The sequence below is a fragment of the Myotis brandtii genome, unplaced genomic scaffold (assembly GCF_000412655.1).
Source record: "Myotis brandtii unplaced genomic scaffold, ASM41265v1 scaffold149, whole genome shotgun sequence".
Taxonomy (NCBI): domain Eukaryota; kingdom Metazoa; phylum Chordata; class Mammalia; order Chiroptera; family Vespertilionidae; genus Myotis; species Myotis brandtii.
In genome coordinates this window covers 483,817-509,099 of record NW_005355385.1, presented here as the reverse complement: position 1 = coordinate 509,099, position 25,283 = coordinate 483,817, and the positions used below count along the sequence as shown (strand labels likewise).

Here is a 25,283-nt window from a genome sequence, read left to right as displayed (position 1 = left end):
TCGCGGTTACTACATCGCCATTTCCCATTTATTTATAAAAAAAAAGTTCCATCATTTCGACGTATGTACATATGTGCTTTATGTTTTTTATTATTTACTTACCACAAGTAAAGGTCAGGAATTGTTATCTTTCTTTTACTTTTTTTTTTTTTTTACTGTTTTCACTTCATTACTGCTGTGTATGTGCTCCATGTGAGTGATGTAGGTGCTTATGTAGGTGGGTTCCGACTATGGCAAAAATCGAGTTACGTCGCGGGTCAGGAATGGATCTCCAACATAACCCGAGGACCTACTGTATGTAGTATAATCTCAGCACTTATTGATATTTGCAAAGATATTTATTTTTTTATTTTTATTTTTTCTAAAATATATTTTTATTGATTTCACAGAGAGGGGACGAGGGAGAGAGATAGAAACATCAATGATGAGAGAGAATCATTGATTGGCTGCCTCCTGCACGCCCCACACTCAGGATCTAGCAGGCATATGCCCTGACCAGGGATCGAACCGTGACTTTCTGGTTCGGCGCTCAATCACTAAGTCACACTGGCCAAGCTGCAAAGAGATTTAACATTTACTTACCGAGTGGCAAATAAATGCCTACTTGATTTACTCTTACATGCCCAGGCCCTAGGGCAGTGCTAGTTATATTTGGCAATAAATGTTTGTGGAAGGAGGGAAAAAAGGGGAATCCATAAAGGAAACTGCAGAAGTACTGGCAGGGAGAAAGAAAAAGAGAATAGGGGAAGAAACAGCAGAAATTAGTACCAAGAAAGCCTAGGAAATAAGATGAATTTAAGAAAGAAAACTCAAGAGTATCAAAGTAGAAACAAGAATGATAAAATGTTGTGTGTCTATAATATATACTCTAATATACACTATTAAAAAAAGAGTATAATTCATAAACATTTAAATCCATAATGGTAAAAAATGTTTTAATTCTTAAATTAAACCTTCAATTCTTTGGAAAGTTGAGTTCAGTGACTCATTCCCCAAGGATTTGAGACAATACTGAAACAGAGTAGAACATGTCCCCACAACCTAGATCCATCTCTTGAACACCAGAGCATTTGTAATCAAGTAAAATTCCCAGTTTTAACTTTCACCTTTTAAAGTATTATACGTGTTCTTTCATTTCAAATTTATATTTTTATGATAAAGTTTATATGTAGCATGTGTTGAGCAGAATACAAAAACTTACATTTTAGATCTGCTACTACATGTGAAAAGAGGCGAGTGAGCAGAACAGTCATTGTTTTACCAGTGATTTTCATTCAGCAGGACTCAGCCTAGGTTTTTTTCAAACTATATTTTCTCTCTCTCCCCTGCTCCTATCTTCCTAGAATTACTGCATATGACCAGGTTATCCTGCAGCATTTTAACTGCCTGCTAGGCAAAACTCTTCTGACAAAGTTAACGTAATTAAGAATCTCTACATCATCACCCACAGTGCTGTGAAAAAATATGACCACACATGTGAGTAAACAGGAAAATGTGACCAAGAGTCAAGAGAAAAAAAAATCAACCATAAATAGACACACACAAAATCCTGATGTTAGAATTAAAAGATAACGACTTTAAAATAATTGTGATAATGATTTTTAAAATCTATAGGAAAAGATATATAGCCTCATTTCATTAAAACTAAACAAACTCATTAAACAAAGGCTGAAGTCAGTTGTTAAAGTACTGAATAGTTCCAAAGAAGTTAAACAGGCCTTGTTCCAAGCCACTCAAGTGCCTGTCCATCACTGATTCCCTCACTCACAAAGATTTAACTACTAAAGGATTAATGCTTGGCATCAGGGGATATCAGGACCCTGTACCAGTAACCAATATCCCATGTCTTTTCATTTATACTGTTTTTTTAATATTTTGAAACCACATAAATGTACTCTATATCCTCAGTGAGCCTCTCTAATTACTAACTTCATCATGGGCTTTATAACAACTACCTGATATTCCAGAAGTGTTTTTTAGAAAAATATAATTCATAATTATCAATTCTCAAATATGCAAATATATTTAATACCTAATTAGTATTAAGTACTATATACTACATACGGCTTTCCTAAGTGCCTAGGATGGAACAAGATATGGAATACACTATGGTATTTATTATCATTTATTGTGTGGTAATGGTTAGTACTTTTTAGCTTTCTTTTTTTTTTTTTTTAATTAAATCTTTATTGTTCAGTTACATTTGCCGCATCTCCCATTCCCCTTTCCCCCCCAAGAATAGTCAGTCCATTCCCTTTCTATGTCCCTGATTCATTATAATCACCAGTTCATTCTGTACATCAGATTATTTATTCACTTGGTTCTTAGATTCACTTGTTGATAGATGCATGTTTGTTGTTCACAATTTGTATCTTTACCTTTTTCTTCTTCCTCTTCTTAAAGGATACCTTTCAGCATTTCGTATAATACTGGTTTAGTGGTGATGAACTCCTTTAGCTTTTCCTTATCTGTGAAGCTCTTTATCTGACCTTCAATTCTGAATGATAGCTTTGCTGGATAAAGTATTCTTGGTTGTAGGTTCTTGGTATTCAGCACTTTGAATATTTCTTGCCATTCCCTTCTGGCCTGCCAAGTTTCTGTTGAGAAATCAGCTGACAGTCGTATGGGTATTCCCTTGTAGGTAATTGAGTCTCTTTCTCTTGCTGCTTTTAAGATTCTCTCTTTGTCTTTTGCTCTTGGCATTTTAATTATGATGTGTCTTGGTGTGGTCCTCTTTGGATTCCTTTTGTTTGGGGTTCTCTGCGCTTCTTGGACCTGTAAGTCCATTTCTTTCACCAGGTGGGGGAAGTTTTCTGCCATTATTTCTTCAAATAGGTTTTCAATATCTTGCTGTCTCTCATCTTCTGGCACCCCTATTATTCTGATGTTGGTACGCTTGAAGCTGTCCCAGAGGCTCCTTACACTATCTTCGTATTTTCGGATTCTTTTTTCATTTTGCTTTTCCGGTTGGGTGTTTTTTGCTTCTTCGCATTTCAAATCTTTGACTTGATTCTTGCGCTCCTCTGGTCTGCTATTGGGTGTCTGTATAATATTCTTTATTTCAGTCCGTGTATGCTTAATTTCTAGTTGGTTCTTTATCATAGCATCGAGGGTCTCATTAGTTTTCGTGACTCTCTCCTCAAGTTTATTGACAGCTTCTAGCACATTTTTGCAAGCCCTCAAAATTGCGATTTTTAGCTCTATATCCTCCATTTCTGTCATGTTTTTTTGTCTCCGCATTTTTTATGCTTTCTTGGTGCACCCCCTAGTGGTCTTTGTGCGCAGTCTTGTTCTAGTTGAGCCTTGATTGTTGTAGTTAATACTAGAGGGATTTGACCACCAGGCCGACTGGCTGTGTGAATCAGCTGTGTCTGCCGCGGAAAACTTCTGTCCTCTGGGGAGGTGCTAATCTAGCCTTTGCCTGAGGCGATCTGGCAAATGGCTCTGCGCAGGGCTTGGGCGGGGCGGGCTCAACAGGGCAGGGCGGGCGGAGGGAGCGGTTATGGCCCCTCTCAGTCCCGTTCCCAGAGGCTCTGCTTCTCAGAACCCCCGGAACCGCTGCAAACCTCGGAGGGAAAGCTGCCTTCCAACTGATGCCAGACACTCCCGCTTCTCCCGTTTGGGTCCGAGTCCCCAGCGATTCGCCCGTATCTGGAGCTCAGAGTCTGAGACTCCCCCCTGACCGAAAACGACAACCGCGCTCTCAGCCACCAGCCCGCTTTGCGCGCGCACCTCCGCACCTGAGTTTTTTCCACACTGCGCCTCCTCTGAGCCTCGGTGTGCTGTTATTTTTCCTTCTAGTTGAAGAGTCTCTCCTCAGCCAGCCTTCCTGTGGTTCTGGGTGATGTCCGTTCCGTCTTTTAGTTGTATTTTTGAAGTGGTTGTTTGCGGCAGCAGTCTGCGGTGTTTACCTATGCCGCCATCTTGGTCTCTCCCAGGAGCACTTTTTAGCTTTCTATCCTCAATTAATAACAAAGTTTGGATGCTTAACATTAATCCTATACTTTTTTTTCAATGAAAAATTAAAAGATGGCAATAATGTTTGGGGAAAACAAATTTAAAAACACTCAGATAATAAAAAATAAATTCATTTAAAAAAAGATAGCAGTACTTTTGCCATCTTATGCCTATAAGCAACAGTGTAACCATTACCCATAACTTTATATGAAATATTTTTGGTAGTGGGAGGAATAATTTGTACAAGATGGCAGGAATTCTTTGTTTTAAAGGCTTTTTTTCTATCCCATTTCCACGAACCACACAATTGTTACCACCAGGTGGAGGTAGAACACCATGCTGTACAGTTCCACCCCGTTTGGTACTCACAGACATTCAAAATCCCTTTGCAACAAATTACATTCTTGAAAAGAAATCTATATGCTGAAATAAAATCTGAAGTAAAGAGCACCTTTTTGACCAAGGTGATGAATAATGTGTACTCAATCTTTATAACCCTGATCACATTTAAGCAAACAAAAACCAAACGCATTTTTTTTCTATAAGGGGAATATATAAAAAGATAGATTAAACAAGGCAAGACAACTGCCAGCTACCTGTATACAATTTCACTTAATATGGACCAGTATCTGTACTATATTCTAACAAAACAGTGAAAGAAGCTGTTCATTAGAACTGTGAATCGGAAGAATTTTAAAAACATAGCTATTACATTTTTATAGTTCAATATATTTACACTAGAGGCCGGGTGAATAAAAATTCATGCACTGGAGGGGGGAGTCCCTCAGCCCAGCCTGCCCCCTCTCATAGTCCGGGAGCCCTCAGGGGATGTCCCACTGATGGTTTAGGCCCGCAGTCTGGCCTCCCTCTGCGGGAGGCAACTGGGCCAATCAGGGAAAGGCGCTGCCCCCATCACCCTGCTGCTGCTGCTGCTGCCACTGCTGCAGCTTTGTCCGGAAGGACATTCTGAAGACGCCTGGTTTATGTGATCTAATTAGCATAATACCCTTTTATTCGTATAGATATTACATCCATATAGTTCAGTATTTATTAACAGTATATAGTAAAAAGTCTTTTTCCCAAAACTGTCCTCCAGCCACTCAGTTCTCATGCCCAGTCTTATGTATTCTTCCAGAACAATACAAAGTCTACCACCACGTGCTCCTTTTAAAAAACAAATAATAGCATTCTTGTATAGAGCACACCTTGTTTTTTCTTCCAAAAAACATATTTGGGAAGTTTTCGTCAGTAAAGAATACCCTCACTGGTTTTACAGATGCATCTTATTCCCACTGTACAGATATAAGAAAATGTATTTAGACAGATCCCTACTGATAGATATTTAGGTAGTTTTCAACCTTTTACTACTGTTAACAATCCTATATAATAAATCCTATATAATAAAAGGTTAATATGCAAATTGACCAGTGAAACGACCGGTTGCTATGACATGCACTGACCACCAGGGGACAGAAGCTCGATGCAGGAGCTGTCCCCGGGTGGTCAGTGCACTCCCACAGGGGGAATGCCACTTAAAAGCTGGGCGGTGGTGGTGGCGGCAGGAGCCTCTCCAGCCTCCGTGGCAGCGCTAAGGATCCCCCAAGGGGTCCTGGACTGCGAGAGGGTGCAGGCCGGGCTGAGGGACCTCCCCCACCTCAGTGCACAAATGTCGTGTACCAGGCCTCTAGTGTACAATAAAAAACCCTGTATGTCATTCCCAATATGTATTATTATATGTGCAAGATTAATTCCTAGAAGTAGAAATGCGAGGCAAAGGCCATGAACATTTCTAACTTTAATAGATATTGCTTAATCAACTTCCATAGAAATAACATGTCAAATGTGAAGCAAATAAGGAAATAAAATTAAATTATAGGTACAGTAATTTGTTTTTCTATCAATGAATGTAAAATAATTTTTGCTATTTTGGTACTCTGGTCTTCTTATTACAAAACCCTACTGACACTTGGATCAGAAAGCTCAACCTTCTCCCAAGTACAGACATAATTCTCCAAAAGTTATAAAAGCTATAGAAACAAAGGCACTTTCTTTTTCTCAACCTTTACTCTTCAGTATCTTTTAAGTAATATGGACTACGTCATATCGTTCAAACAACTTATAGATCTTACCATAAATACAAATTTCTAAAATAACATTATAGTTAGTATACCCAATTTATGGGCTTTATTATAATGATTTAAGTATAATAATGTACCATTTGTAAATTTTCACATTTTTATAAGGGTTAATCAAGAATTTCTAGGGTTAAAAAAGTTATCCTCAATGAAAAGAAATGAAATCAATCTTCTTATTGATCGTATGATTAACCAACTACATCGCCTACTGTCATCACAAAATGCTATAGTTAACCAAAGTACTGTACCTTGTAATGGGTGCTTGCAAATCCAATACTTTCCTCATCTCTAAAGTTAATGCGGGAGCACACTGTTCTTCCTTAAAATGGGGTGTCCCCTTCATTTGTGGGCTTCCTCTAAAGCATAGCAAAGATAAAGGATTAAAGAAAAAGAAATTGAATTCTTATTCACTCTCTAATATATACCCAATTAAATAAAGTAAACTTAATCAGACTTTTAAATCAGGTGTTCATCCTGTAGGTTCTCAGTTGAAAAGCAGACCTAAATTCTACTATAGCAGACATATCTGTTTGTCAATTAGAAACAAATGCGTTTGACTGATGTAAGTTGTGTTGGAGAGGTGGGAGTGAAGGGAGAACAAAGAATCTTAAAGAAAAAACACAAGATAAAAGTGAACTCACAAGAGAACAGAGATTTTGTTTTAATTATCTGATAGCCCTTACTGAGATGAGCAACTTTGGGAAGACATACACCATTCTATATAGTGCATGTCCAAACTGATCCAAATCCTTGCCTCATCTTACCTTACTCCATACCTCATCCTTCATTTCTATCTTTTGGGTATATATTAGAATTCAGTTTGATTCAGGGATGCAATTAGATGTTTCACAAAACACTTGGTAATAAATAGCAAAATGGCTAAATTTGAAAATTTTGTGGCATTAAATGACTGCAACTAGACTGCTGAATCAATGTCAACATAACCAAGCTGTTCCATGCAGCCACTTAAAAGGATTATAAAACTGCCCTGGAATCCTTATCTCCACATGGCATAGGACCATCTTTCTCAATGCCTGTGCTGGAATTTAATAGCTGTCTATTTTCTTACTATCAGCTATCACATACTCTTGGCAACAATTAGCCTGCCTAAGTCATCTCTCTTTTTCTAGTCATCGATAATCCTGGAAACCAATTTGTTAATACTATTAAAACTATGTGCAAGGAATCTAACAAGAGCAATAGCTTCCAAGGTACTTCACTTTGTGAAAATTACTTTGATGCTCAGAAAGCTTCTTGCTTACTTTTTGAACTCAGATTATTTTCCATATAGAAGCTTGGTGACAATCTAATGACTGATGTGCTTAGTTTAAGTCTGGAAAATGTATGTTTTATTTCCTTAATATACTAATGAGGTTCTCCAGTTCTGTTCTTTTTCTGGAACTCCTATTAGGTTAGATATTGAAGCTTAAATTAACTTCTAATTTTCCCTTGACTTTGTCTTTTGTTCTATATCCTGGGAGAGTTCCTGAACTATTTTTTCCAATTCTTTTATATTTGCTTATTATACTTTTTATTCCAGGAACTTTCTCACCCACCTCCCCTTTTTACTTATAGCACCCATGGTTTTCTGTTGTTGTTTTAATTAGTATCTGAGGTTGTTTATCATTTCTTCAAAGTGTTTTTGTTTCCTGCATTGCCTATTTTCTTTGAGTTTCCCTTTTTTCTAATGCCTCTTTTTTAAATTGGCCACTTTCCTAAAATGGCTAACAATCTTTGGCCATTAGTTAACAAGAACAAGCTAATTATAAGCTCTGTGTGTTCAAGCTGGGTTTGAATTTTAAAGCAGATTTAGGTAAACCCTGGCTTTTCAATTTTAGAAAAGCAATAGCATGTTTGGGTTGGTAGAAAGGAAATGAGTTAGGTTTAGACGTGATGAACTTGACATTGCCTAGAGATACATCTAAATGGATACAGCCTGCAAGGTAGGCCTGAAGCTCAAGAAAGTGGTACTACATTAAGGAATAATTAAAATGTAGAACAGAAGAGAACAAATAGCAAAACCCTAGGGAATAAAGCATAATTTCGGTACTATACAGTAATCTAAGGTTTTGATTTAAACTTAATGAATAACATCTTTATGAAGTAGATGGAATTAACTCCAGTTTTCAGATGAGTAAAATGAAACTCAAATAAAAGACAGCAACATGATTAATCCTGAAAGCTAAGGAAAGCCACTGAAACATTTTATGTACAGAAATGGCATGTAAATTTTATGTCAGCAAATTCATTTAGGGGAAAACTATAAAGATGGTTTAAGAAGATATTACAGCAATCCAAGAGAAAGCTAAAACTAAAGTAGTGTTGCTAGGAGAAGGAAACACCATACAGATTACATCCAAGGAAAAACACACAGGATGCACAGAAGGTGGAATAGAGGGGACTTGCTACACACTGGCTAGTAGAGCCATGAGGCAGACAGAACAAATAAAATCAAGTAAATGGTGGTGTCATTTACAGAAAAAGGAAACTGGCCATAGGCTTTCCTGGGATTAAGTTACTTAAAAATAAGAATGAATTTTTTTTTTACACTTAAAAAATTTCTCCCTTCTAATTTTTCAACTATAATAGACAGAACCTAAAACTTATTTCAATAATATCTTCCAGAATACTCTTCCCTGGGTGTATGTTTTACTTCCTCACCTCTGAGATCTTTTTAAATGTCATGTTCTCAGTGAAGATCCTGACCACTCTATTTCGAGTTGTGTCCCCACTCACTATCCCTTGCCCTGCTTTATTTTTCTTCATAGAATGTATCTCATTTTCAATGTATTTTACTTATTTGTCACTGTCTACTAGAAGAACACAGCTCTCTGCATAGTTTTTGCCACCCCCACCCCCTTTGTTTCACTGCTGCATCCCTAGTACCTATAATAGTCATGGAGCTTGGAAAAAATTCCATACTTAAATAGAGATGGATGCATGACAATAAGTTTTCAGAAAGAGATAGGCACCCTTACCACCAGGCCTTTATATATTATGTGTGTTTTTAAAAAAGCTTTTTGTTTATATTATTACACATCCAGACAGCCTTCAATCTGATAAGAACCATGTGCAGGGCTCTCTGAAGTGGGCAGATCTTTGAACTTCTATCATTCTTTGGGTTTAGGGGCCAGTCTGTTTTGTTTTGTTTTTAATATATTTTATTGATTCCTTCACAGAGAAGAAGGGAGAGGGATAGAGAGTTAGAAACATCGATGAGAGAGAAACATCGATCAGCTGCCTCCTGCACACTCCCCACTGGGGATGTGCCCGCAACCAAGGCACATGCCCTTGACTGGAATCGAACCTGGGACCCTTCAGTCTGCAGGCTGACGCTCTAACCATTGAGCCAAACCAGCTAGGGCTTAGGTGCCAGTCTTATATCTGTGGTCAACAGGGTATTTATACAATAACATCCCTAACAATCTTATTAGTAAGTGCTCATGCAATTATGAGGTAAGCTAATGGATACATAAAATGTACAAAGTTCAGCTAATGGTTGCACATGTACATTTACAGAATACATACATATTGAAATCAAAGCACATTTTGATGTTTTGATAAGATCAAGGAAATAAAAGAAAAGCAGTTAGTTTATTCGCCAGAAAATTAACACTAAAAAAAAAAATGTTGAGGGAAATTTTCACATTTATAACTAATTCATACCTCCTTTCTCCTCTAAACTTGATGTAATTTAGTACGTTTCTGGATTTTTGAAAAAGTTGTGTTAAGGTTAGAAACCTCAAGCCTTGATTAGTTATCCTTTTCTTGCTTTCCACCTAGCACTAATTCATTAACAGTCTGCTAAATTCTCAAAATCTAATGAAATATACTGGAGTGGGGGACAGGAAGTTTTGATAGTTGTTTTAGAGATAATATCTACATTTTAAATATTTGATAATTAAATGTACTGAAGTTTAGAATGTACAAATTAAAAAAAAAAGAACTTTGGCATCAATAGGCTAGTCTTTTAAAAATATGAAGTTAACAGTAGAAGTGGAAAGATGAATAAGGGGGGAAATAACTGCATTCATGCAGATAACATATTTGTTGAAATTATTTTCATTATAATGAAATAAATTTGATTTGCAGTTTCAAGATCTACTAAACTCATATTTAAGGATAAATACATCAATATGTTCTAAAGCTAAACACACATTTATTTTCTGATTTATCCCTGGCAATTTCTTTTATTAATTTCACTGCAAGTTGCAAGACACAAAAAAGAAGCCAGATGACCTTGAGTAGATAAGTCTATCCATAGTCTGAAGGGATAGTTTAATATACAGCAGAATTTATAAAGACACAAAAGATAACAGCGAAACATTCATTAATCAAAGAATAAATGAACTTTGAGGCATAAAAAGTCATTTAATAAGACTGCCATCATTGTTGAAGGCTGACTCCCAACTCTTGCTGGAAACAGCACTCTGGAAACTACGAAAAGATCACGGAGGCATCTGACCTGTCTCAGGTGGAGCACACTGGAAAATGACATGCGGTCTGAGTTAAGATGCTGTCACATAATACTGGGAAGCGGAGGTACTCTAGAAAAACTCGAGTGATGGACTCATAAGATTTAGAGCACAGAAACAAGAGACAATAGTTTCTATAACTGAGAAGACAACTACTAACTATTGGCCTTGATTATGATGCTTCTATTCTTCAGAACTATAATAAACCATTCCAGATCATTTCTCCTCTTTTTTATTCCCTATTTTCCAAATAAATCCCAAAGTAGACAGTTAGATAGGCATACATATAGTTTAGGCAATGTAGTATTAGTAATAAAGAGCACAGACTTTGAAGATACAACAATTATGTCTGAGTCCTGTGCCACTTAGTAGTGTGACTATGAATGAGTCACTTGGCCTCTCTCTCCATCTCTGCTGTGGTTTGCAGAGTAACTGTGGTCAACAGGGTATTTATACCTAACTACCTTGCAAGGTTGTTACAGGGATTAAATGAACTTGAAAAAGTGTGTAGAATAGCATCTTGAACTGCATAAATATTTACAATGACACAAATGATGACAATGATACACTGTCAAAAGTAAAACATTTCTGCCTGGCTTGAATGGCTCAGTGGTTGAGCATCGACCTATGAACCAGGAGGTCATGGTTCGATTCCCAGTCAGGGCACATGCCCAGGTTGCAGGCTCCATCCCCAGTAGGGGGTGTGCAGGAGGCAGCCTATCAATGATTCTCTCTCATCACTGATGTTTCTATCTCTCTCTCTCTCTCTCTCTCCCCCTCTCCTTCCTCTCTGAAATCAATGAAAATATTTTTTTTTAAAGTAAAACATTTTTAAAACCCTCCTTAAAACCAATATATGAGCCACCATTTTCCAGGCTTTAAAAACCTGAACTTATATAATCCTCCAAACAATTGAAGAAGAAAGTATTTTTATTTCAATTTTACAAATAGGTTCTACAGAAAAACTACCAACTCGGACTAAGTAACTCAACTAAAAAAGTGGTTTAGAACACAAATACACAACAGACTGACTCTAAGTCCTCGCATTCACTTTGCTCTGCAAAACTGTTTCCCTGTAAGAGATTTTTAAAAAGTTTATGCAGCAGTTATGAAGAGTATAACTCGGGGGAAAAAGTACCTTATTATCCAGCCAAATATAAAAAAAATAAACAATTACTTAATACATGGTATATATTATTTATATATTATATAAAACCACTTAAAATATCAGAAATGAAGTAAGAATTTGGTGAAGGAAAAATACATTAGTGATAACAGCAGCTATCCTTCATTGATTTTCCCATGAGCAGGGCACTTATCTGAACATTTAATATGCATGATCTCACTTAATCCTCGGAAATAATTACTACTGTGATCTCGTTCTAAGGATGAGGAAACAGGTTTTGGAGGTATTAAATAACCAAATAGAAGTCATACAGCTGAACAGAGACAGAGCTGACATTTAATTCCAGGTCTATCTGATGCCAAAGCCTGTTCCTTTAACCACTAGTGATTCATGCTGCTCTAAGATTATACACATTTTATTGAGCTCATGTACTCAAACTGAAAATCCCAATATGATATGTGAAAGAACACTCAAATGAAAACTAAAAACAATGCTCTTTATTAGTTCTCTAGCCCAACATACATAGTCAAATACAGCCAAGTTCATGCACTGTCAGGACTACTAGTTAGTTAACTGGCCTCCCCCCAAGTCTTAGAAACAGAACGCAAGAAATTCTAAAACTTTTCTGGAACACAAAAGTGATTTTTAAAATACTATTCCAAAACACTGTATATGTATATATGTAAGTCATGTTTGTGAGTTGGAATAAAGAAAACAGTATTTTTCACTGTTTCAAGACCCAGCCCAACTATCCTATCTAATAGTGAATATGCTAATTGACCCTCACACCATCGCAAAATGGAGGCACCCACAGCCAATAAGGAGGGAATATGCTAATTTACTGCCCCGTCCTCAAAGATGGTGGCACCCAGTCCCCTCAGCTCTGCCGAGGCACCTGCCTCCAGAGTCCCCCAGTCCCCTCAACCCCCCAGGGCTGGCCCGAGGTGCAGGCAAGCTTCAAATGTTGGCTGTCCAGCCACCCAGGGCCGCCCGAAGTGCAGGTAACCAGGGCCGGCCAAGGCCTGCGCTACCAGCAGTGGCAGCAGCAGAGGTGTGATGGGGCATCGCCTTCCCCTGACCGCCAGGTCACCTCCCGCCCCTGAGGGCTCCCGGACTGTGAGAGGGGGCAGGTCAGGCTGAGGGACACCTCCCTCCAGTGCATGAATTTTCATGTACTGGGTCTCTAGTAATAGTATAAATTACTAGAGGCCTGGTGCACGAAGTTCATGCACAGGGGACGGGTCCCCTCAGCCCAGCCTGCACTTTCTCCAATCTGGACCGCTGGCTCCTAACCACTCACCTGCCTGCCTGCCTGGTCGCCCCTAACTGCCCCCCCACCGCTGGCCTGGTCACCCTTTACTGCTCCCCCTGCTGGCCTGGTCGCCCCCAACTGCCTCCCTTTGCCAGCCTGGTCACCTCACGCAGCCTGCTGTTCAGTCATTTGGTCGTCCCTCCCAACCGCCCTGCCAGCCTGGTCCCCTGACACAGCCTGCTTGTTCAGTTGTTTGGTCGTCCCTCACTAACCTCCCTGCCGGCCTGGTCGCCCCACGCAGCCTGCTTATTCAGTCGTTTGGTCGTCCCTCACTATCCCCCCTATTGGCTTGGTTGTAGGCAGCCATCTTGTGAGTGTGTGAGGATTAATTTGCATATTACCTCTTTATTATATAGGATTACAGTTAAGTTCAGATTATCCTGATTATTGCTTTTTATTGACAGGAGCATGTCTAAAGTGGACTTGGGATGCAGTAGCTTAAAATGCACAAGTAAATGACATGTTAGACACTGAGTACAAGTTTTTCATAAGATTTACAAAATTACTACTTAGAATGAAAAAATAATAAGCTTTATATTTAAAATTTCTAAATATATCAACTACCTATTACAATGTCCATACCATCTTAACATTATACTTTTTCTGCCAAAGGGTCTTTGCATTGAAGATTTTTATTGAAAAATAATCAAATTAAATTCCATCATCAAAAGAATTTCTGTTCTTTTCAAAAAATTTCCAAAACTCAGAAAAGCTCAATTAACACTATATTTCTTACAAAAAGAGTGACTAACAGCATCAAGGAAAATCTAATTTCCTAAAACCTATGAGCTACATGATGTATGTTAGCCTTTCCCAAAATGTATTCTCAAGAATATTAACAAATGTTATTTGAAGAAACACTTTCACAATGCCATTTTTTAAAAATTGTAGCCTTTTTGTTTTAGATTTTCAAATACATGGACTATTATTATTATTTTTTTTTTATCACAGTAAATATAAAAAATTTTGGAAAGTTCCAGAGTTAAAAGAAGCTGGAAAATCACTATAGTTTTACCATTTAGGAGCAATAACAATATATGTATTGTTCCAGCATTTTTCTTTAGATGATATTTTATGTTTTGTTTTGTTTTTACAAAGTAGTGGTCATATTACGTATACAATTTTGTATGACTTGTTTCTTCACTAGGTATTATATGATCAGATTCTCAAGTTTATAAGTTTTTCTGAGACATTATATTTAATGATGCATATTATTTTAGGAGAATGTACCACAGTTGACTCCCACCTTTGTGTATATCTACTAAAAGTGTGCAAAATACATTTTACCATTCTTCCACAACTATTTTTATATACTGAAATGTGTCTTTTAAAATTGTTATAATAATGTTTTGCTTTGAGTTATTGTTTAGAGTTACTAATGCAGGTTAATTATATTTTCCCTTTTGAGATTGCTTTTGCTTATTTATCTTTTGAAACTCTGTGTTACTTAGCAATTTATATGGCTCCTTTATAAAAAGAGTAAGCCTTGGTCATATTTACTGCAAAATTTTTCCCAGTTTGTTACTTGCCCTTTTAATGTTGTTCTTTTTTCCCCTATTCTCAGAAATGTAAATTTTCACATAATAAAATCAATTTTCCCTTTAATTTCTTACATACACGATAAACTTTGGCTGTCTTCCACCGCCTAGAAATGAGATATTTATCTATATTTTCATACAAATTAATGACTTGATCTTTTTTAAAAGATATTTTTCTTTAAAATTATATGTTCTTTTATTTCCAAAGTTCTTTCAATAAAACATTCTTTCACTTCAAAAGTAAGGTTAAAAAAAGGTAAGAAGCCCTAACTGGTTTGGCTCAGTAGATAGAGCGTCGGCCTGCGGACTGAAAGGTCCCAGGTTCGATTCCGGTCAAGGGCATGTACCTTGGTTGCGGGCACATCCCCAGTAGGGGGTGTGCTGGAGGCAGCTGATCGATGTTTCTCTCTCATCGCTATTTCTAACTCTTTATCCCTCTCCCTTCCTCTCTGTAAAATATCAATAAGATATATTAAAAAAAGAAAAGGTAAGAAAACAATGCAAAATATACAGAATAACATAGTTTAAAGATCAAAATCCATGTTCCCTCAAATTCTTTTCTATTCATATACAAAAATATATACACAAGAAAAAGTGCCCTTTCAACTTACTTAAAACATTTCACCTCTCCCCCTATGGTCTCTTAGCAGCTCCTTGATAAGGATGGGAGAATGCTAGAACTGGAGTATATTAATAGTAATTCTGAATGTCTAAGAAGGGATATAGTACATTCACCCAAGGTTCTCAGATTTATTTAACTACAGAATTCTTTATTCAAGTAATGAGAGTTCAAAGACCTGGTAATTTTTTAAACACTATTTTGGAAATACTAGCTTAGCTTATTTTAATCACTTCAGACAACCCAGAATTGTAATGTTTTTGTAAATTCAAAGTGTACATATCAAATATTAAAAGAATGAAAGATGAACTTACTTGGGATACACTGGTTCATAAAGGTACTTGTCCCCTCTTGTAGATGTAATATGAAAAAACAAGATGTAGCCATTTGCCGTCTGAAAGATAAATTTTATTTAAGACTATGAGAACCAGGAGAATCACACAATAATCACTTCCGAAACAGTTCTGTCATACCAAGATGAAGGGAAATAATGAGATGAATGTGTACTGGGTACAGAACTGCACTGCTCTACAAGTTGCTATATTCCACTCCTTTAGAAAAGTGCTCTCAGCTGTTATTTGGTGATTCAATACTTTAACATGCTGGGAGGGAAAAATATCACAATGAAACAAAGAAATTCTAAAGTAAACTGACATCTTTTCTTTATTCCCAAACAAATTACATTCTAATTCATGTTACAGTGACTCTCAAGAGCAGTGGAACAGACTTCCATTTAGAAGGGTGTGAAGGGGAGTATTAAAGGTAGCAGTGGGAAACAGAGCTGGAATGGCAGCTTGGGGCCAGATCACAGGAGACCCTGAATACTAGGCTAAGCAGTTTGCAACGTATTTTGTATGCAATCGGAAGCCAATGCAAGATTTGAAAATAATAATACAAGAGCTGTGACTTAGCTATACATAATTAAGACGCATTTCAAGTGGAGAAAAATACTAGCTAAAAGTTTTGAGTTCTAGGCAATCTACACAAAATATAAAAACGGCCTCTATTAAGGTCATGGCAATGAGAATAAAGAGAAAAGGATGATAGAAAACTAGAGATAGGACTTAGCAGCATATTGGTGACTAGATGGGAATGCAGAATCAAAAGATGCCAGAGTTTTTTCCTATTATAAGCAAGGTTACAATGAAAATACACATATGCCTAAATACACCAGTGCTATTCTGGCTGGTATGGCTGAGACAGTTGGAGCGTTGTCCCATACACCAAAAGGTGGTGGGTTCGATTCCTGGTCAGGGCACATACCTTAGTTTCTGGTTTGATTCCCATCAGGGTGGGTATGGGAGGCAACCGATCGATGTTTCTCACCCACATCAATGTCTGTCTCAATCTCTCTCAAATAAAAAAACACAAAATAAAATAAATAGATAAATACAATGGTGTTAGTATTTGTCAGATATAATCATAGTAATGAAGAGAGTACTTAAAATTGATTTCAATGCTCCTTGTGCCTGAATATCTATTCATTGTTTAAAATTTAGAAAAACTGCCCTAGCTGGTTTGGCTCAGTGGATCAAGCATCGGCCTGTGAATTGAAGGGTCCCGAATTCGATTCTAGTCAAGGGCACAAGCCTGGGTTCGATCCCTAGTGGGGAGTGTGCAGGAAGCAGCCAATCAATGATTCTCTCTCATCACTGATGTTTCTCTCTCTCCCTATCCCTTCCTCTCTGAAATCAATAAAAATATTTAAAAAAAAGTTTACAAAAACATTAGGAATAATTATGGCCCGCCGTAAGAACTTGGAACCCTCAAGTAAACAGTTAATTCATAATGAATATATTTCATGTCACAGATTAAGAAAATGTACAATACATTTGAGGAAAAAGAACCATCAAAATTAGTAAAGCTTCAGAATCCAATTACACTTTGGTTACCAGGAAAGTTCACTTATCCAGTACCCATTCCATGGTAACATTTATTTTTATTATACCTTGATAGATTATTTTTTAGTATAAATGGCTATTTGCAAAAAGTGGCTGCTTTGCTGAACAGGTAATACAAAAGTATCAGTGAACCTTCTCAATTATTACCATACTAGAGGCCTCGTGCACGACATTCGTGCACTGGGGAGTATGGGGGTCCCTCAGCCCGACCTGCACCCTCTCCAATCTGGGAGCCCTCAGGTGAGCCCTCTCCAATCTGGGAGTTTCTGTCTGTCTTTGCAATCATATGAGCAAATTGTCTTAGACCCCAACTCAGTTTGGTTTGTTGCTCACATAATAATAAGGCATTTTTTTTTTCTCTGCTTCATTGGTGGAGATTTCCTGGAAGTTTTAGGATATCTTCCCTTTAATTTTTTCTAGACACTCTGACTTTACTTATGTCTCTCACCTGGGTTCGATTCTGGTCAAGGGCACATACCTCGGATGCAGGCTGGATCCCTGGCCCTGGTTGGGGTGCATGACCAAGAAAGGAAGGAATAACGGTCATGCCAAAAAAGGCCGAGGCCATGTGCAGCCTATTCGTTGCACCAACTGCGCCCAGTGTGTGCCCAAGGACAAGGCCATTAAGAAGTTTGTCATTGGAAACATAGTAGAGGCCGCAGCCATTAGGGACATCTCCGAAGTGAGTGTCTTCGACGCCAATGTGCTTCCCAAGCTGTACTAGTATGTGAAGCTGCATTACTATGTGAGCTGTGCCATTCACAGCAAGGTAGTGAGGAATCGTTCTCGTGAAGCCCGGAAGGACCAAACATGCCCACCCCGATTTAGACCTGTGGGTGCTGCCCCATGATCTCCACCAAAGCCCATGTAAGGAGCTAAGTCTTTTAAAGAGTGAAGAAAAGTTCTCTGGGGGGAAAATAAATGGAAATTGTACTTCAAAAAAAAAAAAAAGGAAAGAAAGAAAATTGAGTACGATTTTTCTCTGTAATACACATCCACTACAGAGAATGAAATTAATTTATGGGAATAACATTTTTGTTTAATTGGGGTTTAAAGTTGGTGTTCCCTATCATCAAAATAGACTGCAAAGTTTCCTCTATTAATTTTGGTCTATAATGAAATTTTACATACTTCATATTTGAAAATGTCTTTTCACACAAGTCCTGTCAAATACTGATATCAATCTATGAGCCTATTATTTTAATTGACTATATATAGCACTAGGTAGGCAATTATAGAAGTTGAATAGTTTCCTCTCCTGATGTTTGCCTTTTAACATGTCCTTACCTTGTAGATTAATTACTTCCAGCTGAAGGTGAGGTGGAACACTCCTCGTTTTCATGATTAAATGGATTTTGAAATATGAAAATTTCCTTTGCAATTGCAACAAGGTCTAAAAAATTGTATAATTTGGACTCAGGAAATATATCTACTGCTAATTTTTGTTGAAATAGAAATCGTACTTCTTTCGTTTGAACTTTTGAAAACTGTGGGAGTATGAAAAGCAGTCTGACATTACTTGTGATTCAAAAATTAGTTGTCATCAAATGACTTTACCATATATACATTTCACATACAAGCACTGTTTTGCTTTGTAGTTTTAGATTGAAGACATTAGACAATAATACCAAGAATGCAGCAAAAGCTATCTTCCAAAGTAATTCAGTGTCTGATAAGTATCTGCAGGTGGTTCTTCAAGTTAAAAAAAATTTCTATCTCAGCCCCAGAGCTCAAAAAATTCACAATAAACCTTCACCACTGACTGCTAAGCCATCAAATAGCTGTGGGGTTGAGCAAATTGGGATATTTAGCTTGTATTTCTGAAAAAAAAACCTAAAGTAACCATAGGCTTTAAGTGCTTACATGTGCACAAACTTTGTAAATCTGTCCAACTAAATAATAAGCTTTTTTCTGTCCCACACATATTCTTACCATCATCAGTTAAAACACACCTTAGTGAATTCTACTTCAGCTTGTCCTGAATTAGTGTTTTCTTAACTTCTGTGAAAATCTTTACACCTGATGTGTTCTACCCATGCTATATTCACAGGGAGCGATTCTGTGTCACTGTACACTCTACATTGATTATTCACATAAAAAATTGAGCAGTACTGGAACATTTGTCACTTTATCAAGAACCAAGAAAACTTACTTTGGTTGCACTTCCTTTTTCATTTTGGTGAAGAATTTCTGGTATGATGAGATATTTTTTTCCCTTTTAAAATTTTCTAACTATTAATTTCACTGTGTTGGAAATACTGTGATTAGTACTTAATTAAGTTCTAAGTTGGATAATGTCAGCTTATATTCTTTTGGCTTCACTCCAGCGTTACTGCATAACAATATTTTGCCATCTAATTCAATAATAAAATAATCCACACTCCAAAGTCTATTTTCCCCTTCTTCTGACATAATAAGTATGCACTAGTAATAAAAATAATTTTAAAAAGTCACGGTATGGAGATATGCATGGCACTTGAAACACTGAATTTATAAATGTGTTACTATAATTTACTAGAGTCCCAGTGCACGAATTGTGCACCAGTGGGGTCCCTCGGCCTGGTCTGTGGGATTGGGCTGAAACTGGCTCTCCAACATCCCCCAAGGGTTCCTGGATTGCGAGAGGGAGCAGGCCAGGCCGAGGGACCCCACCGGTGCATGATCCAGGCCTGGAAGGGATGCAGGAGGTTGGCCAGCAGGAGAGGGACCGCGGGAGGGCTCCAGGGCATGTCCGGCCCATCTCGCTCAGTCCCAATCTGCCAGATCCAGCAGCAAGCTAACCTACCAGTCAGAATGTCTGCCCCCTGGTGGTCAGTGCACATCATAGTGAGCAGTTGAGCAGCTTTAGCATATCATTAGCATATTACGCTTTGATTGGTTGAATGGACGACCGGACACTTAGCATGTTATGATAGTAAGTGCTGAGCAGGAGAGTGAAGAATAGAAGTGTCACATGTGGTCACTGTCAGGACTACTCAAGTCAGTTGTTGCAGTTTAAAAACAGTCATAGACAACATGTAAATAAATATTTTTATCCTCCAAGAAACATATTTATAAACAATGAAATTTAAACTTCATGTAATTTCCAAGTGCCAAAAATATTATCCCTCTTTGATTTTTTTCAATCATTTAAATTCATAAAAATATTCTTAGTTCATGGTTCATACACAAACAGGCAGCAGGGTAGACCTGGTGTATGGTTGGTAGTCTGCAAAACCCCCTACTGTAGGAAGTGAGAAACTAGTCAATTATTTTTGACCATGTGGATCATTTTTAGATGATTAACCTAGTCACCATTATATAGCATGGACTAGAAAAGGACAGAAAGCAGAGAGATAAGTCAGTGTAGTAGTTAAGAGTACAGTAAATGGAATCTGAGCACCTAAGTTTAAATTCCTTCTCTTCAATATACACTGTCTATATAACTTTGGATAAAACTTATTTTCTCAGAGCCTCAATATACTTATCTACTATAAAGTATAATTATATCTACTTTGAAGTGTTGACTTAAAGATTAAATGAGATGATCCACATAAACTAGTTATAAAAGTACTTATGTAGGAGCTGCTCAATAAATATTTAACTATTTACATTATTGCTAATTCAAATTTGGTAGTGATGACAGTCCAAGAGATGACAGTGACAAAACATAAACTAAAAAGGTAAAGTTAACCGAATTAAAAAAAAAATAGAAAAAAGAAATGCAGAAATAGATCCAAATGCAAATGAGAATTCATTATGACATAAACGCAAAGTTTACCATTTTTATGAGACATCTTTGGGAATAGAGGGAAGAACTTGTATAAATTTGGGAGTAGTGTGTGAATATAGATAAAAGCTTTAAAAATCTGAATTAAATAGACTTCAGGGCAAAATAGCAGTTAGAAGAATAAAAAGAAAAGGATATGGGCACTACATTTAAAATGAGAGGAAGTAGAAGAATCAAGAAAGAAGATATAATAAAAATAATCTGAATAGAAGATTTGGTTCAGCAATTTCTATCACAGAAGATAAACACTAATGGGTATAAAGATTGAAAGGAAGTCACCTAAGAGAATCAAGTTTAATGCAATGTAATAATTTCATAAGAAAACACTGTTAAAGTTGAAAAACCTACTTACTGACACAGCTATCATTGTACTATCTGGCCTCCATTCAGCTTGCTTGTAGGATCCAAACTGAGAAGATGATTTTGCAGGTTCCTTGTAGGTTACGATTAACACACTAGGCTGGAAGAAAAGAGTTGTGTTTTATTAATGCTTTATAAGAATATATACAAACAAATTTAAGATAATTTATCATGAAGTACTCAAAATATTTTAATAATTCTAAAAGTATAATAAGACATAACAATTAAATACTAAATCATTAATTACCTTAAATTAGTCCAAGAAAATCAACTAAAAATAACCAAAAAGAAAGGTAATCTAAATAGGCCTATATTTATTAAAGAAATTGAATCTCTAATTAATAATCATAAAAAAATAAAAAACAGAAACAGGCCCAGATGTGCTTACTGGTGAATTCTACCAAATATTTAAGGAAGAAATTTAAGGAACAAATTCTCCACAATATCTTCCAGAAGACTGAAGCAGAGAGAATACTTCCTAACTCTTTCTACAAGGACAGCATCACCCTAATACTGAAACCAGACAAAAACATTACAAGAATGGAAAACAACAGTCCAATATCACTCATGAACACAGCTGCAAAAATTCTTAACAAAATATTATCAACTCTAATTCAACACTGTATAAGAAGAATTATAAAATACAAACAAGTGGGATTTATTCCAGGTATGCAAGGCTGAATCAACATTTGAATATCAATTAGTGTAACCCATCACAACGAGATAATGGAGAAGCAAAATATCCCAGAATGGCCAATTCAATGTTGAAGGAAAAGAACTAAGTCGGAGGGCTGACATTATCCAACTTCAAGACTTACTATCCTAATATATAAAGAGCCAGGGTCCGTCACGACCTAAATGAACGGACGACTGAACAGCAGACTAGGGTCCCGGCCAGAGCAGCGGGAGTCAGTCCTGGGTCTCAGCCACCCATGGTGAGGTGGTGGGAGGGAGCTGTGGGAACGGAGCCATGTTGCCATCTACAGGCCTCTAAGTCCCTACCCCCAGCCCGCAGGCTCCGGGGAACCAGAGCCATACTTCCATCGGACTGGACTCTTGGTCCCTACCCTAGCCCGCAGGCTCCAGGAAGCGGAGCCATGCTGCCATTGGACTGGCCTCTTGGTCCCTCCACCCCGGCCCGCGGAACCAGAGCCATGATGCGATGGGACTGAACCCTACCCGAGGGGTCCCAGATTGTGAGAGCCTCTAGTCCAGTGGTTCTCAACCTTCCTAATGCCATGACCCTTTAATACAGTTCCTCATGTTGTGGTGACCCCCAACCATAAAATTATTTTCATTGCTACTTCATAACTGTAATTTTGCTACTGTTATGAATCGTAATGTAAATATCTGATATGCAGGATGTATTTTCATTGTTACAAATTGAACATAATTAAAGCATAGTGATTAATCACAAAAACAATATGTAATTATATATGTGTTTTCCGATGGTCTTAGGCGACCCCTGTGAAAGGGTCGTTTGACCCCCAAAGGGGTCGTGACCCACAGGTTGAGAAACGCTGATCTAGTCTATAATAATAAAAGCATAATATGCTAATTAGACCAGACATCCTTCTGGACGAAGCCAGGGCTGTGAGGGAAGCCCAGGTCCCGGGTGCCTGCTGGTGGCCGGAGGGATACCGGTGCTGGCAACCAGGGGAAGGAAGGCCTACTCTTGCATGAATTTCATGCATCAGACCTCTAGTAAAGATATACTAGCAAAAAAAAAAAAAGAAAGAAAATATAGCAATGGAACAGAATAGAGAGTCCAGAAATAGACCCATATAAATATAGTCAAGTGACTTTTAATAAAAGAACAAAGGTAACACAATAGAAATTGGATGGTCACTTCAACAATGGTGTTGGAATAACCGGGCATACACTTTCTGCACACAAGAAGGTTCCACAGGGTCATCTTGTACTTTCTCTGCTCTTGCATTAGAATTAGCCATTTTTTCCAGGCAATCCTGTTTCTCTTTTTTTCTGTTAATTCTCACCCAAGGATACTTTCTCCATTGATTTTTAGAGAGAGTGGAAGGGAGGGAGGGAAAGAAAGGAACATTGATGTATGAGGGACACATAGATTGGTTGCCTTCCACAACAGGTGCCCTGACCAGGAGTAGGGATTGAACCTGCAACTCAGGTATGCGCCCTTAACCCAGAATCAAACCACTGAACAACAGCAGCCATGGCTCCTCTTTCTTTTTATTAGAGAACTAGGGGCCCAGTGCACGAAGATTCATGCACTGGGGGTGGGTCCCTCAGCCCGACCTGCATCCTCTCCCATCTGGGAGCCCGCTCCAATCCGGGAGTTTCTGTCTGTCTTTGCAATCATATGAGCAAATTGTCTGAGACCCCCAACCCAGTTTTGTTTGTTGCTCACAGAATAATAAAGGCATTTTTTTTTCTTTGCTTCATTGGTGGAGATTTCCTGGAAATTTTAGGATATCTTCCCTTTAATTTTTCCTAGACACTCTGACTTTACTGATGTCTCTCACCTTTGCTTTCCCTCCATCCCCCACCGCAATAGTAACTTGCTCCAGGCTCACTCTGCTCTAGTGTCTAGGACAGTGGTTCTCAACCTTCTAGCCCAGCCGTGGGCAAACTACGGCCCACGGGCCGGATCCGGCCCGTTTGAAATGAAAAAAACTAAAAAAAAAAAAAGACCGTACCCTTTTATGTAATGATGTTTACTTTGAATTTATCTTCATAACTGTAATGTTGCTACTGTTATGAATCGTAATGTAAATATCTGATATGCAGGATGGTCTTAGGCGACTCCTGTGAAAGGGTCATTCGACTGCCAAAGGGGTTGCGACCCACAGGTTGAGAACCGCTGGTCTAGGAAATCCGTCTGCCACCAGAACGATTCCCAGCATTCCTGGTGCTCCCGCGCTCTGGGCGTCCGCTTCAGGTCCTGGGGCTGCCACCAGAACTACTATTCCCAGAATTCCTGATGCTCCTCGCGCTCTTGGTTTTCCCTTCCTGCTCTGTCTCCATCCCATGGCCTCCCACTCTGCCAAGTCCTCCAAGCCGCCAACTCTCCTTCTCTGCTCTCCGTCTGGCAGCTTGGGGAGCCAAGTTCCCCAAGCCACTCCACTCTCTGCTGGCTCTTCTGTTCTGCTCTCTTCCCGGTGGCTTAGGGGAGCAACCGAGGGAGCCACGTTCCCCCATGCTGCCGGCTCTCCCGCTCTGCTCTCCACTCGGCACCTGTGTATGCAAATTAACCCACCATCTTTGTTGGGTTAATTTGCATACTCACTCCAGATTGGTTGGTGAGCGTATCAGAGGGATGGTCAATTTACATGTTTCTCTTTTATTATATAGGACTAGAGGCCCGGTGCACAAAAATTTGTGCACTCGGGGGGAAAGGGGGTCCCTCAGCCCGGCCTGTGACCTCTCGCAGTCTGGGACCCCTCAGGAGATAACGACCTGCTGGCTTAGGCCTCCTCCCGGGTGGCAGAGGGCAGGCCCAATCCCTAGGTGCAGCCCCTGGTCAGGCTCAGAGCAGGGCCGATTGGGGAGTTGGGGCGCCGCCCCCTGTCATGCACAGAGCAGGGCGGATCGGGAGGTTGCGATGCCACCCTCAGTCACGCTCAGGGTAGGGCCGATTGGGGGGTTGGGGCACCGCCCCCTGTCACACACAGAGCAGGGCAGATCAGGGGGTTGGGGCGCTGCACCCTGTCACACTCAGGGCAGGGCCAATGGGGAGGTTATGGCTCTACCCTGTCACACACAGAGCAAGGCCCGTGGAGGGGGGTTGGGGCGCCACCCTCTATCACCCACAGAGCAGGGCCGATCAGGGGGTTGGGGCGCCACCACTGTCACACTCGGGGCAGGGCCGATGGAGAGGTTATGGCTCTACCATGTCACACACAGAGCAGGGCCGATCAGGGGGTTGGGGCGCCACCACTGTCACACTCGGGGCAGGGCCGATGGAGAGGTTATGGCTCTACCATGTCACACACAGAGCAGGGCCGATCAGGGGGTTGGGGCGCCACCACTGTCACACTCGGGGCAGGGCCGATGGAGAGGTTATGGCTCTACCATGTCACACACAGAGCAGGGCCGATCAGGGGGTTGGGGAGCTC

At 39.0% G+C, this 25,283-nt stretch overlaps 1 protein-coding gene and 1 pseudogene across 7 annotated transcripts in view; one reads left to right on the top strand and one right to left on the bottom strand.

Annotated features, from left to right (window-relative positions):
- Positions 1–23,143, bottom strand: part of RIC1 (RIC1 homolog, RAB6A GEF complex partner 1) — a 78,650-nt gene extending 55,507 nt beyond the window's left edge. For 4 of the 7 annotated variants that reach the window (XR_001361121.1, XM_014535697.1, XM_014535692.1 and 1 more), the window contains exons 1-3: positions 21,185–21,292; positions 15,477–15,556; positions 6,341–6,448 (exon numbers count right to left, since the gene is read on the bottom strand). Coding sequence is in view for 6 of the 7 variants with exons in the window: in XM_014535697.1 (XP_014391183.1) it covers positions 6,341–6,448; positions 15,477–15,556; positions 21,185–21,199 (203 nt within the window). In the remaining variant the exon portion in view is untranslated. Of the gene's footprint in view, positions 1–6,340; positions 6,449–15,476; positions 15,557–18,350; positions 18,457–21,180; positions 21,293–23,075 lie in introns of those variants that run through there. The other 3 variants (XM_014535698.1, XM_014535696.1, XM_014535695.1) reach the window with 3 other exon arrangements.
- Positions 17,581–18,014, top strand: LOC102254842 (annotated as a pseudogene).
- Positions 23,144–25,283: the final 2,140 nt, after the last annotated feature.